Raw genomic sequence first — 16,942 nt, forward strand, 5'->3', positions numbered from 1 at the left:
CAGGAACGGAGGGAGAATTAAAATTATATTCTTATACCTATAATAATAAACTATGTTGTAGTTTATTATCTATATAAACAATTTAGTTGCTTTGCAACCAAATAGATACACATCTAACACGTTTTAAAAGTACACCACTTTATTCGCCTATTATCATGAATAATATAATTTGTTTGGGTGATGTATTTGTTTGTTTTTATTCGTGCTGTTATAGAATTGTTTTCTTCTCCCTCCGTCACGATGTTCAATATAAAAAAACACCTATTACTTCCAAGTAATTACTAAAAAAAAAAAAAAAAAAAAAAAAACAATAATATTTTCCAAAGCAAAAGTTCTGTGTACTGAATTCTGGTTTAGAAAATTCCATTATCAGAAATTGTATGATTTAATTTTCGTGTTATAAAAATTTTCCGTTGATTTGTGAAAATAACTTAGTTAATAAATATCAAATTCTCCAGAGAAAATAGTTTTTTATTCTGATTAGTATATAATAATACCCAGAACACATCCTAAGATAAATTTTAAATATAAAAATAAATTGTAACTATTTAAATACAAACACAGGAAATAATGATAAATATATTTAATATAAAAATAACTACATAACAATTTTCAATTAAGAAAATTATTTTGAGCATTTCTTAATGTATTCGTTGAATGTGTGATACAAATCTACATCTTGACTTAAGGTCCTAAATTATATTTGTGTATTCTTATCAAAAAATGGAATTTCAAATACTTATTTACGGTTGGTAAGGTATAAACTTAAAATTATATTTAACTCCTCTGATACCACTAAGTTTGTCAGTAAAATGTGTGGAACTAAATCGAATGAGAACTTCAATTGAAAATAGAATCTCTTTTTGTTGTCTACGAAATTTAAATATTTTTCTAAAAACTTGGAAATAGCTTTGTCAATACACAATTTTTTTCTAAAATTATACTGAACGTTTTTTAAAGAGTTATTTAAGAGAAAAAAATGTTAAAAATTGATTTTTTCTTATTTTTTTAATTATTTTTGAAAATACGGACAATAACGAAACTGGCCAATGATTTTGTAAATTAAGAAATCCCGAATCTTGCTTAAGGAAAGGAATTACAACAGAAGTCTTAGGGCAGCTAGGGAATACTTTATTTGTGAAAAATTCATTAATTAAATTTGTTTGTAATTATTGTACAACAATAATATTGCATCGAGGACTTATTTTAAAATATTAGCATGAAAATCCTCAAATACTCGCAGAATATTTACTCTTAATACTTCAAAGTTGATTAAATTTTATCAGAAAATAAGAATACTGATGAATAAATATTATTTTGTTTGAAATACTGGAAATGAAATTATTAAATTCCTTCCTTACCGGAATAGGAATGAAATAACGAAGATTGAGTTCTTTTGTGTTTTTATTGAAGTTCCTGACCGTTTTATTTTCATATCCGTATTCTTTTTTGATAACTGCTCACATAGTTCTAGATTTATTGTTTGAATTAGATGATAAATTATCATAATATAATTCTTAGCGGCACGAATAAAGTGTAAATTAGTTCGTAATACGGAAATTTATTATTGTAAAGCTAGATTTTAAAATTCCTTTATAAACACAAAAATGTTTACTGAAAAGTAAACAATGAAGAAAGACTTCTGAAATGCATATTGTTAAAGTTGTTAAAGTAAATTCATGTTGCAATGTTGTTAAAGTTTTCATCATATGATGACTGTAAAAGTTCTGTATGCTAGATTTCTTTTTTCTAAAATTGTCCATAAATTAAAAATAAAAAGCGCGGTTATGTCAACGGCTGATTTCTCTATCTGAAAGGAAGAAAAAAAACGCTGTCTAATAATGTTTTGTCGATTCATTGTAGTGTTTCTTTTAACTGAATTGAGACTGTGTAAATTACAACACACACACACCCCAGACATTTTTTATTCGAATTTAATTTACAATCGGATCACTGTAAATGTGGCTGCTCGCGTATAGGCACTGTGGAACTGCAGAACTCCTATTTCCACTTGATATTATCGATAACATTAATTATAATGAATCCTTTTTTCTTTAATTCTTTCTTTATACCTGTACAACATACAATCCTTACGCTTAATGTCAGTAGCCATCTCCCATTTTATGAAAAAGATACAAAACGTTTTGTATGAAACTGTCCGCTTCACAGTTCCAGCGGCATGGCGTTTGGCTGCTGTGCGCATGCGCAGTTAGGAAGCTAGGAAGAGAGAGGACTGTCGCTCCCGGAGTGCTGACGCTGACGTGCCGCTAGAAGGTAGTGTTTTTTTTACTCCGCGTGTGATTAAGGAGAAAATTATTATTGATCTTTTCGCGTAAATTAAAACAAGAAGAATGGATTTCATTTTTATACGAGTAGATCAGGTATGAACTCTTAACAATTTAGGTTAAATTAAGTAAAAAATGTTTGAGGATTTTATCAAGTTTCTGAATAATTTCTCTGTTTATACATGTTTGTTTACTCTAAAAAAATTTTAAACAAAGGCAACAAATTTTCTGAAGTAGGACCCCCACTAGTTTTAGCTACGAGTCGCCACTGTAATCGGTACCAATTGTAAATTTGAATTAAAAAATTATGTTATGTAGAGAAAGGGGTTTCCATTGAAATCTATATATATATAATCGCTTTTGATACATTATCATCAGATTATACATTATACATTATACATTAATCACAATTAATTGTCGAAATTAGTCAACTGATTTTTTTTTTGTTTAACCTCCGGGACCATCGTCAGGTATTGCTTCGGAGGATGAGATGAACGAACTTTGTAGCCGTTGTGAAAATGCCATCCTGACCGGGATTCGAACCCGGGACCTCCGGATGAAAGGCCGAGACGCTACCACTCGCGCCACGGAGGCCGCCGTGTCAACTGATTTATAAATACATACGATTAAAAATACTGACGTAATACGGGTTAATGATAAAAATAAATAAGGAAATGTTAAACAATATGCAACATCAAATGTAAACATTTCATTTCCTTTTTCCATGGCTGACCGTGAATTGTAAATTTTTTAAAAAGATTAATAATACTTAAGTCATCTCCATTTAAACAAATGTCTAAACTAAATGGGTCATTAGTTTATTAAGCGCCAAATAATTTAACGAGTGAATTTGCCATGTTAGTGGTTGTCAAAAAGAAATTTAGAAAAAATTAATTAAACTGTTAGAATCATCAATCTTCTCTGCGTAAAATATATAAAACAACGCTAAACAACGCTAGTTTTCTGTTTTCTTTCCATTAGCGGTGAAATTAGAAAAAAAAAATCAGTTTTTCAGAAGATTTTTGGAAAAGTAAAGTTTAAACAGCTATAAAGAAAACAGACGGCGATAAACATTTGACATTCAAAAACATATTCATCTCATCTCCCTTCCTGTTATTAATTTGCCTAATATCAGTTCGATTGAACGATTATTAAAATGCCTATGACTTTTTTTTTAGAAAAAAATTCATTTCAGGATGTTACCGGTGTTTTAAAAATAAAGTTGAAATATATTAAAACAGTCTGAAATATATTTCCAATAAAACAGTGGAAAACGTGAGTAGACCTAGAATTGAACTATTTTATGAATTAAAGAGGCGCGCGCATAGAGCTGTAGTTCTCTCGTTCAAATACGTTCTGGATGTAATCTATTATGTAGCCAAGTTGTTTGTTATGTCTAGTTGTTTGTTTTTATTGACTTGTTTACCGACATAACTTACTTATCACCGATAGAAACTACAATAAACTCTATGTACGGTTTTTTATAAGAATTAAGTGTTTATTTACGACGCTGTATTTACTGATATTTTTAAACTGAAATTTGCTAATTAAATAAACTTATTTTCATGAATTATTAAATATTTGATAAGTCTACGAAGAAAGAAAAATTCGTATTTTTTTTTTACAACAGGATTTATGTTAATTTGAATGAATTGTACTTGAACGAGAAAACTGGCGTTCCATGTACGCCATTTAAATTCATAAAATAATGCCAAATCTACATTCATCACGCCATCATTTTAACTGTATCATAATTTATGTTGAATTTATAGCAGTCAAATGTTTGTGAACTGATGATTCCACGATAAGATTTATCGCAAACGCCCGTCTGATTTTGGAATGAGTTTCTGATACTGAACGCCGATCTGGTCACGACAGAATGAAAATAGGTTAAATGATTAACATGATAAAATATTAAATTTTCATTGTCATTCATTTTCTTTTAATAGCTGTTAAAATTTTACGTTTCCTAAACTGTAAAAAACCGTTTTTCCAAGTGTTATGCTAATATAATAAAAATGGAAAACGAAAAGAAAATGTTATTTTATAAATTTTAGCAGAAAAGATTTATAATTTAATAGTGTAATTAATCTTTTCTAAAAATGTTTTACATCAAAACATTTTTGCCTAGAAAAGTCACATGCCTAGTTATACGATTCGTTTTATAATAAGCAGAATTAGTAAAAAATATTATCTAATATTGATTCCTGTTGTCAGCATTACATTATTTATTTAACGTGCAGGAAAAAAAAATAGTATTATATCTCACAGTCTCGCTTTCTCTATCGCAAATATGTGGAAAAGCCTTCGCTTTTGATACATAAATTAGTTACCATTAAATTGACATAAATGTCAATTTTTTCACTTGTAGAGCTTATCCCTACAAGCTATTCGATGTATATCGAAGGCTTATAATTCCGATATCGGTTCAGTGAGGAAAATAAATAAATGGTGATCGTTTACTCTACATTTTCACTTATCTTTTCTTCGGTTCCTACTTGTTAAGCGTAGTATGAGAAGCTTGCTTCTGTAAAATAACTATGTCGTTTTCTATTTTTTTGGAATGATTTATGACTGAAGTCAGATCATCAACGATTGCGACACTTATGAATGCAAACAACATATATTTAGAAATCGATTAAATAGTTTAGGGGAACATCATGTTATATAATTTGAGTATATATACAGAATGTTTCTAAAATGGTGGACTGGCTATACTTTTTCGGATTCTACTTGTAAAACTAAACAAAAAATATCCTTAGGAAAAATAACAATTTTTCCTTCGTTTTCCCACTGTCCGCTATTTTGTTATTTTTATATAAAAATGTATATCTCAAGTTCGGGTAGATGAATCACATTATTATTTGGTAAGCGTCTTGGTAATAAAGTTTTAAAATTAGCAAAAAATCAGGACTTAAATACCTTTGCAAATTACAAAATGGCGGCCATGTTTATTTTTCAATCCGTTGTATCTCCATAAATATTAGTTTTATCAAAATTTATGTCATTTGCTAAAATATATTAAACCTTTTATTTTGAAAAAAATGAAATTTTATATTTGAAAATCGGTTAACAAATAGTCGAGTTATGGGAGAGAGTTGATGTAATTTTGCGTCAAAATTATTAGGTCTATTATTTTGAGAAAATTACTACTTAGGATACTAATTTACAACACTTGAATCATACAATAAGTAAAAACAATTAATATTTCATAGAATTGAAAATTGAAGGACATGAAAATAGACAGAAACATATCTTTCAGATGTTCCGTATCACCAGCTTAGTTTCCAAGATCATTCCAGAACATCTGAAAAGATAACAGATTTTGGTTTAATTCTTAGTATATTCGAGAATAAATACCACTGCTCATCCGCTTCTTTTTTAAAAAAAAATATATTGCAGGCTTTTCTCAAGATTTGGAATAAGAAATTATTGTAAATAATTAAAACTTCACTACCACATAATTATTTAATTTAAAATCGTAAATATTGTAGAACGTTAAAACTTTTATAATGTTTAAAACATAAATAAATTCTAGGGTTAGAGCTTATTAAAATTAATTTATATTTAATGATATTAGAAATCATATAGAAAAAATACAAACAACGATTTTATGACCATCGGAATTATTTGGCGCTAAATCGATTATTCAAAGTATCAACAAGACTGAAAAGATACAATATTTTGAACTTAACTAATAAATACATTATTACAAGCTTATTTTTTAAGTTTTTAAATTTGATAACTTCATTGTATTTTTGGTCAGTGAATCAATATTTCTTATAAAATAAGAAATATTGATTAAATGTTAATTGACTAAATGTAATTTTATAACATTTGCTAAATAAAAAATTCTTATTCTGTATATTTTACATTAAATAAATAAATAAATAATTTTTTTTCTGATCGGTACGTAATAAGAGTTATAAAGATTACTTTATGGATAGGTAGAAGATATATTTCCCACGGATTAAAAAAAGGAACTGCATGTGCATTTCTGAAATGACAAGGAAACGTTTCTGAGATGACATTAGATGGGAAATGAAAGCAATCTTTTGCTAATATAGATCAAAGGAAACCTGTATAAATCTTTGATCAAAGCAACGTCACAAAATATATATTCTATTATAAAAAAAAAATGTGTGATTAAAGTCAATATTACTTGTTTAAAATAGAAATATAAGAAATAATATCCAGATAAATAAAGAGACTAAATGTAAAATATCAAATAAGATAAAGTTCAGAAGGCATTAATGAAAATTATCAGATAAAATATTTTTGTTTGCTTTGAGTAAAATACACAAAATTCTGGGATTTATTTATTTTTATTTAGTATTATAAAGTATATAAAGCAATATTTCATATGTAAAAGTAGATGTTTTAATTGCGTTTTAAATAAATTTTGTAAGACTTTAAATTCTTGTTAATTTATTAAAGATGGAAGTGAAAGCAAAACAAGGCCTTTTCATGTAAGAAAAGGCATTTTTGGAGTTTCACAGGGACAGTTTTGTGGTCTGGTTTGATTGAGATAGATATTGTTATTTTTTAAGTATAAGTGACTATTCTTTTTAGCAGATTCCACATTGCTAGAAATTTTTGCATTCTTATTATTAAGAATAGATTACATTTCTTTTAATAATAACAATAATAATAATTAAACATAAACCGAACATTATCATATAAATGGCTTACAATAAAACAATTATTCCCAGCGACTGAAGGGTTTATACTGGCCGTACAAGATAAACTAATAGCCACGAAAAACTACAGAAAATAAATCATGAAAGAGAACATATAAAGAGATGTGCAGAAAATGCCTACAATTAAAAGAAACTATCGAAAATGTATCAGAAGGTTGTAAAATACTTGCTGGCACAGAGTACACTGAAAAACGCAATACAGCAGCGGAAATAATTTACCGAGAACTTGGAGTTAAATATGGACTTATCACAACATACATATCATACTACAAGTACACACCTGAAAGCATTCTAGAGAACGAAAACTACAAACATACTGGGACAGATCAATACTCTACATGCAATAGACCGGATATCGTCTTAATCAAGAAATCTGAAGAACGTACGAATATAATAGATATTGCTATCTAAAATAATTTAATATTAAAAGAAAGAGAGATGAAATAAAAATATACTCCCCTTGAAATACAGATGAAAGAAATTTGGAAACAGATCTTAATAACAAAAGTACCATTCATAATATAAGTCACAGGTATAACAGCAAAAACAGTGACGCGATACCAGAAGAAATTAAATCTCTCAATACATATTCAAGCCGACATACAGAAAGCCACGATTCTAATAACAAATGCATTAGTCAGGAAGTTCCTATAATAGAAGAACATGTGACTTGGTACATTACCGTCACGTGATCTGAATAACTACTACGGTGAGAAACCTTAAAATAATAAAAATTATATTTTTCTTGAGTTATTTACACATATTATATTGATATATAGCCTTAAATTTGGTTTATAAAATAATAAAATATGTATTACGTTTTGTTTCAGATGGTGGAGAGTGAAGTTAATTTCCAAGATTTAGGAGAAAACTTGAACGTTTCATTTTTAAATGGCAGCGACTCGGAAGATATACCTGATGACTACGATTATCCCAGTTTGGAAGTTGTTGAACCTCCCATACAAGCAGCCCTTGTTTTATTGTTTTCAGTAACGGCTACGTTAAGCCTAAGCGGTAATCTAACCGTAATAATTATACTCAGCCTAGGAAAAAGGTAGGTTACTCTTATACTAGATAGCTTATTACACGCATTTTATAATTAATATATATTATTTCGTGATTAAGAGACTTATACACGTTCGAATGTTTTGTGTAGTACATTTGAGACATCACAGTTGTGCAGTATATGGTGTTTTTTAAATATTAGTTTTTCATATTGAACAAGTATCTCTAATCATGACGAAGAGTCAAATTTCCTTCGTGTCTTCAAATAGAAATGTAGACTCTGAGATTTATTTGATGTATGGTATTGGGCAATTTTAACGTATGATATAAAATATCTACATTATATTATTTCACAATACGTAGAAGAACCTTATTGTAGAGCGTGAACAACTTCAAACTGAACAGCTACAAGTTAAACACAATTGCGGCCTGTAACACTTTATGAAAAAAATTAAAAAACTTGAAACGTAAATTAAATTCTGAATTTACATTAGCAAAAGTTTTCATATTTACTATATTTCTACAAAAGATACTTGAAGGGAGCGCCTTGGCAACCGATGCACTTTTGTGCAAGAGTGATCATATTGCGAATCGCCAGACGCAAAACCAATCGTTTACATCGATTTTTTTGTTCAATGTTCGCTTTCAGATCATCATTATTATTAAGCAAGAATTCGTAACCTCTATCCTTCAAATAGTTCCAAAGGAAAAAATCCCAACTAGACAAATCTGACGAACATGGAAATCACCACCCTCTGTTGACTATTCGTTCTTTTGTGAAAGCCTCATTAACGTCTGCTAGCGAGTTTTTTGATGTGCGATATCAAATCAGTCTGTTAACTTAGCGTAGAATTTTTTAAAAATTGTACAGGGAAAGGCTCTCCCAATCGATTTAGTGGTGAAAGTTCGGGCAGCCATGTGGAAGTTGCGAAGAGGTCGGGAAGCCGAGGCGTTTGGGATGCGGTTTCGAGCCGGGCTAGAACCGGAGCGGAACGGCGATCACAATGCACCGGATCTAAATTTCGTTCAGTTGCCCATTTCCCGCCATAGAAGAGGCTATGGAGCCTCGTGATGGAGGCATGGCAGCTTGAATGGCACACCACGACTAAGGGACGATCCTTGTATAGGTTTATACAATCCTTATATAGGTTTATACGATCCTTATATAGGTTTATCCTTGTATAGGTTTTTATGCCTCGAATTCATTTTTAAGAGCAGCGGATGCCCAAGACATGACATGCGGCAGCGGATGCTCACCAAACATGTGGATTTGAAGCAATATCTGTTTCAGTTTCGCCTAGCGGCTGATGAGTTGTGTGTCTGCGGGGAGGTCCAGTCGAACGAGCATAGATGTTCGACTGCCCTGCTCTTGGGGTTGCCAGAGACCGGGCCACCCTGGAATATAGAGGTCAGGGGGAAAACTGTACGCTCATAAACGGCGAGTCAGTGTGGCGAAAGCCGCATTGTCGGACCGTGTGGGAGTTCCTCGGTGAGGTTGCGAAGTTCAATCGTCATCGCTAGAGTTTTTTAAAAATTAATCTGGGTTATACTGATTCCTATAGTGCCGCTGTGGGAAGCTTTTCCTGAGATAATGGCTGGCCACCAGCCAGATACAAGCTCCAAGCGCTTTAAATGGTGGACAGGCACTAGCTGGTATACAGCGACCAAGGCGTGACAGCCTAAATTGCTGTCTTTTATTCTATTAACTTTAATGACTTTTAGTAATTAGTAACAAGGGGTGCGCCTCCTCGATCTAGATTTAGTTTAAAAAGTGAGCGGTTGGGAAACATAAGCGGGTGGTAAATAGCACCCTGCTTAATCCGCTCATGCTGATAGATAGCTCACCAGGAGCTTTTAGGTAATGAGGTTGCTAAACTGTTTTAGAGGCACAGTAGCCGTATCTTGGCACTGACATTTAGTCTATGCTTTAGGGGGACCGAATGGGGTGGTGGCGAGACAAATGCCATTTAACCAAATAGGCCCGCTATACGATTACTTGAATCGGCATATGATACCTGATTTTCTCATAGTAAAATGGACGCTCAAACATCCAGTAAGGATTATCCGTCCGACAGAAGTACAGCATCATGTTTAACAGTTATCGAGAATATTTTTGAGAATCCAGTAGCATAAATTAACCTGTTTCGTCTGTTCTCTTAAGTTGTTGTAGTGTTGTTTTACAAGATATGGTTTCAAACTGAAATCTTGAAGAATCTTAGGGAAGATGTGAATTTTACATCAGTTTATCGTAATAAATAACTTACAGACTTTATCTGACCGGCCAAAATTCTTCTTTCAATATCGGATATGGCCACTAGTTCTAACGGAAGGTTACTTATTTCATTTTGAGTTTGAAACTGATCCCGCTGTACACCATTTTTTTAACCAGATTTTACATGTTTCTTCTGAGCTAAGTAGGATACAGGTATTTTGAAGTTTTTTCGTAAATATATGACGCATTTCTTGAAAGTATCCAGAAATTATACAGGCTTTTACTTTCCTCTAACGAGTAAGGCGTTTTAAAAGACCACAACTGGGAAACAACAAAACCATACTGCACTGAAATTAACAGTTTACAACTGTAAAACTGACAATAGACGAGAGTAGTAATATACATAATCAATAGTCTCATAGTTATTACTATGCATCTTAAAACACCTTAGCACCGTTAACGCAGCAGTAGCAGCGTTAAAGGCTTTTTAATGTTCACAGAGATAGGTAGTAATTTTTTGTTTGTTTTTACGAGTAGCTTTTTTAACTACATAAATTATATATAACACAATCTAACTTTACACATTATGCATGCTACTCTCTCCTACCATAAAATGAATTTAAAAATTCTTATCTTTTATCATTACCTTATCCCACTTCAAATGGGGGTCAGCGTTCACATCTTTAATTCATTTAAAACGTTCCGTTTTGTTCGGTCTTCCTCACCTTTTCTTTCGGTCTTGTATTATTTTATTCTTCCTTTTAATTTGGATCCTGTCTTTGTTTCTCCTTGCTACTTCTTGTTTCCAACAGACGACGTCTTTACTACTTGCTTCATATATCCAAACTATCTCGCATTACAGTCTTGTAGCCCTTAAGATCTATCTTAGCCATTTTTGTAATGTGTTTATTTCTTCTCCCTTCCCTTCCCTTCACACCATTCGTTATCTTAGCACTTCAATCTCCACCATCTCCATCTTCTTTAGGTGCGTTTTTATACTTGGTCATTTCTCAAGAGCCATACATCATTGTCGGCCTCACACCATTCTTTTATTCCTTTTACTCTTTTTTAAACAACTTTCTTATCGCCTAGTAAATTGTTTCTTTTACCATTTCACCCAACCGCATTGTATTCACTACCCTTCAGTATTGCGTATATTTAATTCTAGTTACTTAACTGTGATTGTTGTGTATAACTTTCCAAACTATAGTTTTACGAAATAACTCCTTCCAACACTATACACTCCCTCCTTCCAACGCTATACACTTCGTATTCTTTCCTGCTTATTTTCGAAGGTCTCTCTTCTAAATTTTTTCTGAATTCTGCCTATTTCTTCTCAGTTAAATAAAATTGATGAAGTAATTCGTGTAAAAATAAAAACTATAAACTTACTATCTAACCTTGTAAATGTGGAAATCCGTTCTCAATTTGATAACCGATTACTTATTTAAAAAGACAATAAAATATATTCAACTAAGTAGGCCGAGTCATAGTTTGAAATGTTTATAAAATTCATATTTCTGGGATTAAGATTGCTAGAAAGAATTTTATTAAAAAATTATTTCTTTAAATTCTTTTACAATAAATAAAATACGATTAAAGAACATTCTCAAAATAGTTTTATCAATAACGAGAGAAACTTTTCTTATTACAACTTAGGTATCCAACCAAATATTTGGGTAGATTTAACTGAAATAAAACCCCTTTAATGAATACGTTACCAATAAAAATTCATGATTTCTAATCGTACCATTTCTGTAATGTTAAGCGCAATTTTTTATACTGCAGCCATTTCAATCAGTGCAGTCATTTTAATATAATACTTCACACATTTATCCACACCTCAGTTAAAGCACGAGCGTTATTTTCAGTAATCGAATGTATTAAAAATTTCTTCTTGCTCTTAATAATTGCAAACTTGTTGAATTGCTTATTTAAAGCAAATAATATACATTGCTTATTTAAACAAAAGGTTTGCATACATTTCACGACTTTGCCTTTGACGAATTTTTGTTTCAAATATGCCACATAAATTACTTAATTAGTAATATTTTGAGTACAAATGGAAAAAAAAGTCCAATAAAAAATTTAACCCCGATTTGACCTTCTTGATAAAGATACGGTTTTATCCTAAAAATGATGCCTAATTAAAAAATCTGATGTGGACACTACATGACGTTTTGTAAACTTATTAAATTACATACAGACCTTTTTTAAAATGAAAAGTACATCAAATTCTATTTCATTAATAACTTCTGATATTTTTATATTTTATTATTATTTTTTATTGTTATTGAATTATTATTTATTGTAATTATTTTTTACAATCAGTGATTAATAAATCAATATATTTTTAAAAAAAGTTAAAGCAAAGGAGATGAATGTTATAGACTGCTTAGCTTTTGCTGATGATATGGCGTTAATCACCGATATAATAGAACATGCGCAAGAACAAATAACACAAGACAAACAGCAAAGACAAGCAGCTAAGGCTGGCTTACAGATCTCCTTTGAGAAAACACAATACATTACAAACATCAAGAACGCGCCACAACATCTTAAAATAAACACAAATAAAATACTGTTTTAAATACCTAGGAGAATGGATAACACAAAACAATAGTGAAAAAATAGCTCTAGAAAACAGATTACTCAAAATAGAAAAAGCATACAATATCACGAAGAATAACTAAAACAAGAAATCCCTTTCCTGGAACACCAAACTAAGACCAGACGGTAGTTAGACCAGAAACACTACATTCGGCCGAAACTACATAAAGTACAGGACGTAGAGAGAGTAAAGAAAATAGAGAGAAGAATCTTACGGAAAATATTAGGCCCAAAAAACAACACAGGACTAGATTATAAACGAAGATCAAACCAAGAGCTACATTCAAAAATAGAAAAAATAACAGATGTAATCAGGAAAACAAGACTGGAATTTTATGGACACATATACAGAATGGAGAACACCACACTAACAAAACAGATGTTCACCCTACTAATCACTCACAAGAACAAGATAACCTGGCTTAAAGAAATAGACAATAACCTAGTAAACAATTCAATAGACTCAGACATTTTAAAAGACAGAGCAACATTCAGAAAAATAATACAGGAATTAGAGTTTCAGGAGAGGAAAAAACTCACTTGTAGACTCAAGAAGACAAAGAACACCACTCTAGAAAAATGGAAGAACCATCGGCTAAAATGTTGATTAACCGTGCCCTCTAAATGGGCTATTCGAAAAGAAAAAAAAGGGATGAACTCGAATTCGAAACGATGTGTCTTCTTCTTGTAAGATCCAAATATTTCATTAATTAAAATTTTATTTGGCTGTAACTCATGAAACCAATAAGAATAAGTACCACTTATGATATATCATTGAAAAGCTTTCAATGAGGGCTTGTTACTACAGTTAAGAAAAAGTCCAAAATCCAAAGGTTTTGGATTTTTAGCTTTTTTGGACACTTTTGGTCCAGTCGATTGCAATCAAAAGGGGAGGTGCACAAGTAAATGTTACAACAGTCCTAAATCCATAATTTCAACATCCTACGGCTAATCTTTTTTTAGTTATGCGAGATACATACGTACAGGCGTCACGCCGAAACTAGTCAAAATGGATTCAGGGATGGTCAGAATACTTGAATCCGTTGAAATCTGAAAACCGAAATTTTTCGTGATCATAATACTTCCTTTACTTCATGCAAGGAAGTAAAAATATAACTGAGAAAATAATTAGCAAAATTCTTAGTAAAACATTTTGGGTACTTTCCAAACCCCCCCCCCTTGACCAAATGACATTTATATCATCTAGAATTTAGTGAATTACTGCTAAAACATATCAGAAGATTTAAACAAATTGAGTCCCATTTGATTCTCTCGCTCGACGAATCCCTCATATAACATTTTTAAAAACAACTACAAATTGAGAACCAGGTAACTATCAGAAATTACGAGTATAAAAAAAAATTACAAATCATTTAAAATTTTTAAGATGGAAGTTAAGAGAAGTACTTTTTTTTAAAACACTTTTCATGTTGTCTACATGGTATTAGATGAAATTGGATTTTGAAAATAATATGAATTAAATTTTGAAAATAAAGGTTTAAAAAACATATTTTAAGTACGAATAGTACTGGTTCCATTCAGCTGTTATGTTTTGTAGAGCTTAAACGATTATTTATTGGAATAATTATTTAATCCATAAGTTGGTCAAATTTGGTGCAATATTATTTAGCAAGGCTAAAAAAATTACAGTTTATCTAAAATATGTATATATCTATAAGTATATGGTTCCGTAATACCCTCTTATCCCACGGGTCAAAAATCAGCTCAGTGTTGAGATATAAGAGTTACAGCCAACTTTTTCTCAAATTTCAATTTTCTTGGTTGAAATTATATATATATAAAATTCAACTTTTTAGGTCTATGCGTTCTCGAGGTACTAGGTAAAAACTGTAATGAAATAACCTTAAATATCCCTCCGCAACTAAATGTTACAGAAATAAAACTTTGGTAAAAGTAACAAAATTAAAAGATGTCGAAAACTACCAGTCCTGCATATTAATTTTTTTCCAAAATTTAATGTCACCAATTCCACTTATAGTCGTTTTTAAGCAATTTTCGAAGGATTTATTATGAACAAGTTAGAAGGCAATGATCAAACATAAAGATAACACGCCTACGTACGTATATACATTTTCCGGAAATCTATATAGCGTTTTTTGACTAAGGGGGTCTTGAAACATTAACATTTGGTAAAACTCTGATTCTCAAAATCGTTATAATTTCCGTTTATAGCTATGTCGGGAAAGTAATAAATAAAACATATTGTAACAATAATTTTCTTTGTTTTAAATAAAACACAAAACATTGCAACGATGGGAAATATAATACAGTTATCAGTGTAGTTTTAGACAAATTTGATAAGCATTTTTAAATTAAATCAAATATATCAATATTAACCCTTTTTTTAAAACTTTTTTTCAATTTTTCCAAACCATTATCTCTTTTCTGCTGATTGCAGAGGTTTCATAATGTCCTTTGCTACTTGTTTGAGGTTAAAAAACTATTCGTAATTTTGCATTAAGGTTATTAAGTTGTCGGTATCCGTGACTGAAAGAGCAAGAGTGAATAAAATATGGCTATTGCTTTGCTGGTCTGTGCATACATCAATAAATATTTACTGATTAATAATCAAGTCGTACCTGGTTATGGGCAAGGTAGCCAGAATTTCTATTATTGTGAAGCAAACAATAATGGGAGTTGAGACATTTACTTGATTTAAAGCAAAACATCACGGAATTCTGTGCTTCTAGGACCTGCAGTGAGGAAAAATCTGCTCTTAAACATCTAGCCATAAGTTAAACAACCCGGTAAAAGTACCAAATCTTGTTTATTAGCAGGAAGGGAACCCTTAGTTAAAAATTTTCTTTTTTGAATTTAAAAAAAAAGTATTTTTGATAAAAAATGTTTCATAGTTTTTTCTTATTTCTTGCCCAATGAAATCTTTTAATAAATTCATCCGCAGGAAGAAAATTACAAAATACAGTTAATGAAAATTTAAGAAATCAAATTTTGAAATTAATAAAAAATTCGTTGTCCAAATACGCATTATTTGTTTTAATTTTCATTACAAAAAAGTTTTTTCTTGATGCAATTTGAATATGTAAATAAATAACTTTTATATCACAGGTAAACAACCTGAAAATTGGATAATGTACCTAAAAAATAACCAAAAAGTTGGATAACTATTCATACACTGGCTTTTTTATAAAGTATATGTTATAAGAATAAAATGTATTTTTCATCACGCGCGGGAACGGTCCACCGGTAGATATTTCAATTAAAAAAAAAACCATTGCTAAGATTTCGATCATGTAAGTTGCTAAGTAGTGAAAAGTACACCGACCCAAATCGATAAATTGATCGTAGCTGGAATGAACATAGCTACTGAAGCAAAAACCCATTTATTTTAGTTTTCCATTCTACGAACAAAAAAATATGTAAAGACACGTATGGAATTTACAAAGGTATTAAAAAAAAGGATGAATAAAAAATTTATATATTATATTTATAAAGAAAAAATTAAAATGTTTATTTTAACAAGCCGATAAATATATAAATATATAAATATAAATAAAATATAAAATATAAATAAATATATAAATATAAATATATTATGGTGTTACGGGAGCTTTGGCTAAACTAACACCAGGCTTATTTGGATAAATTCCTTCACTTGCTTCATCTTCCTTCTTTCCACTATTTTGTGTTTTTTCAATAAAAATTATATCTTAAGAATGAATTGTTATACAGGTACCAAATAATATCTTCTACAAAATACATACATTTGCAAATTTTACCTTACGCCATTTTACCAGATATAAAATGGCGGCCGTATGTTAATCATTAGTAGTATTAGTTTTATTGAATTTTGTTTCATTAAATAAAATTACGCTTTTCATTTTGGACAAAGTAACATACTGCTTGTTAAATTCTATTGATAAATAACAGAAGATTAATTGATAACATATTGAAATTGTTAAAGTTGGCTACAAAAATTCATATATTGTAACCTGTATACTCCTATATTAACCTATGTAACCTATATTCGTATATTGTAACCTAAATTAAATTGTGCCTCCTGTGAAAGCAGGCAAAAAATAATCAGACTAATTTTAAGAAATAAATGGAGTATAAAAAAAGGTCAGTCTTTTTTGTAAACATCATTTAAG

The 16,942-nt window shown here is 30.3% G+C and overlaps 1 protein-coding gene across 1 annotated transcript in view; it reads left to right on the forward strand.

Moving 5' to 3' along the window:
- Positions 1-16,942, forward strand: part of LOC142321113 (RYamide receptor-like) — a 227,312-nt gene that overhangs the window by 17,969 nt on the left and 192,401 nt on the right. The window contains exon 2 of the mRNA XM_075359105.1: positions 7,816-8,039. Coding sequence (XP_075215220.1) covers positions 7,816-8,039 — 224 coding nt within the window. The remainder of the gene's footprint in view (positions 1-7,815; positions 8,040-16,942) is intronic.

Source organism: Lycorma delicatula, chromosome 3 (assembly GCF_047948215.1).
Source record: "Lycorma delicatula isolate Av1 chromosome 3, ASM4794821v1, whole genome shotgun sequence".
Classification (NCBI taxonomy): domain Eukaryota; kingdom Metazoa; phylum Arthropoda; class Insecta; order Hemiptera; family Fulgoridae; genus Lycorma; species Lycorma delicatula.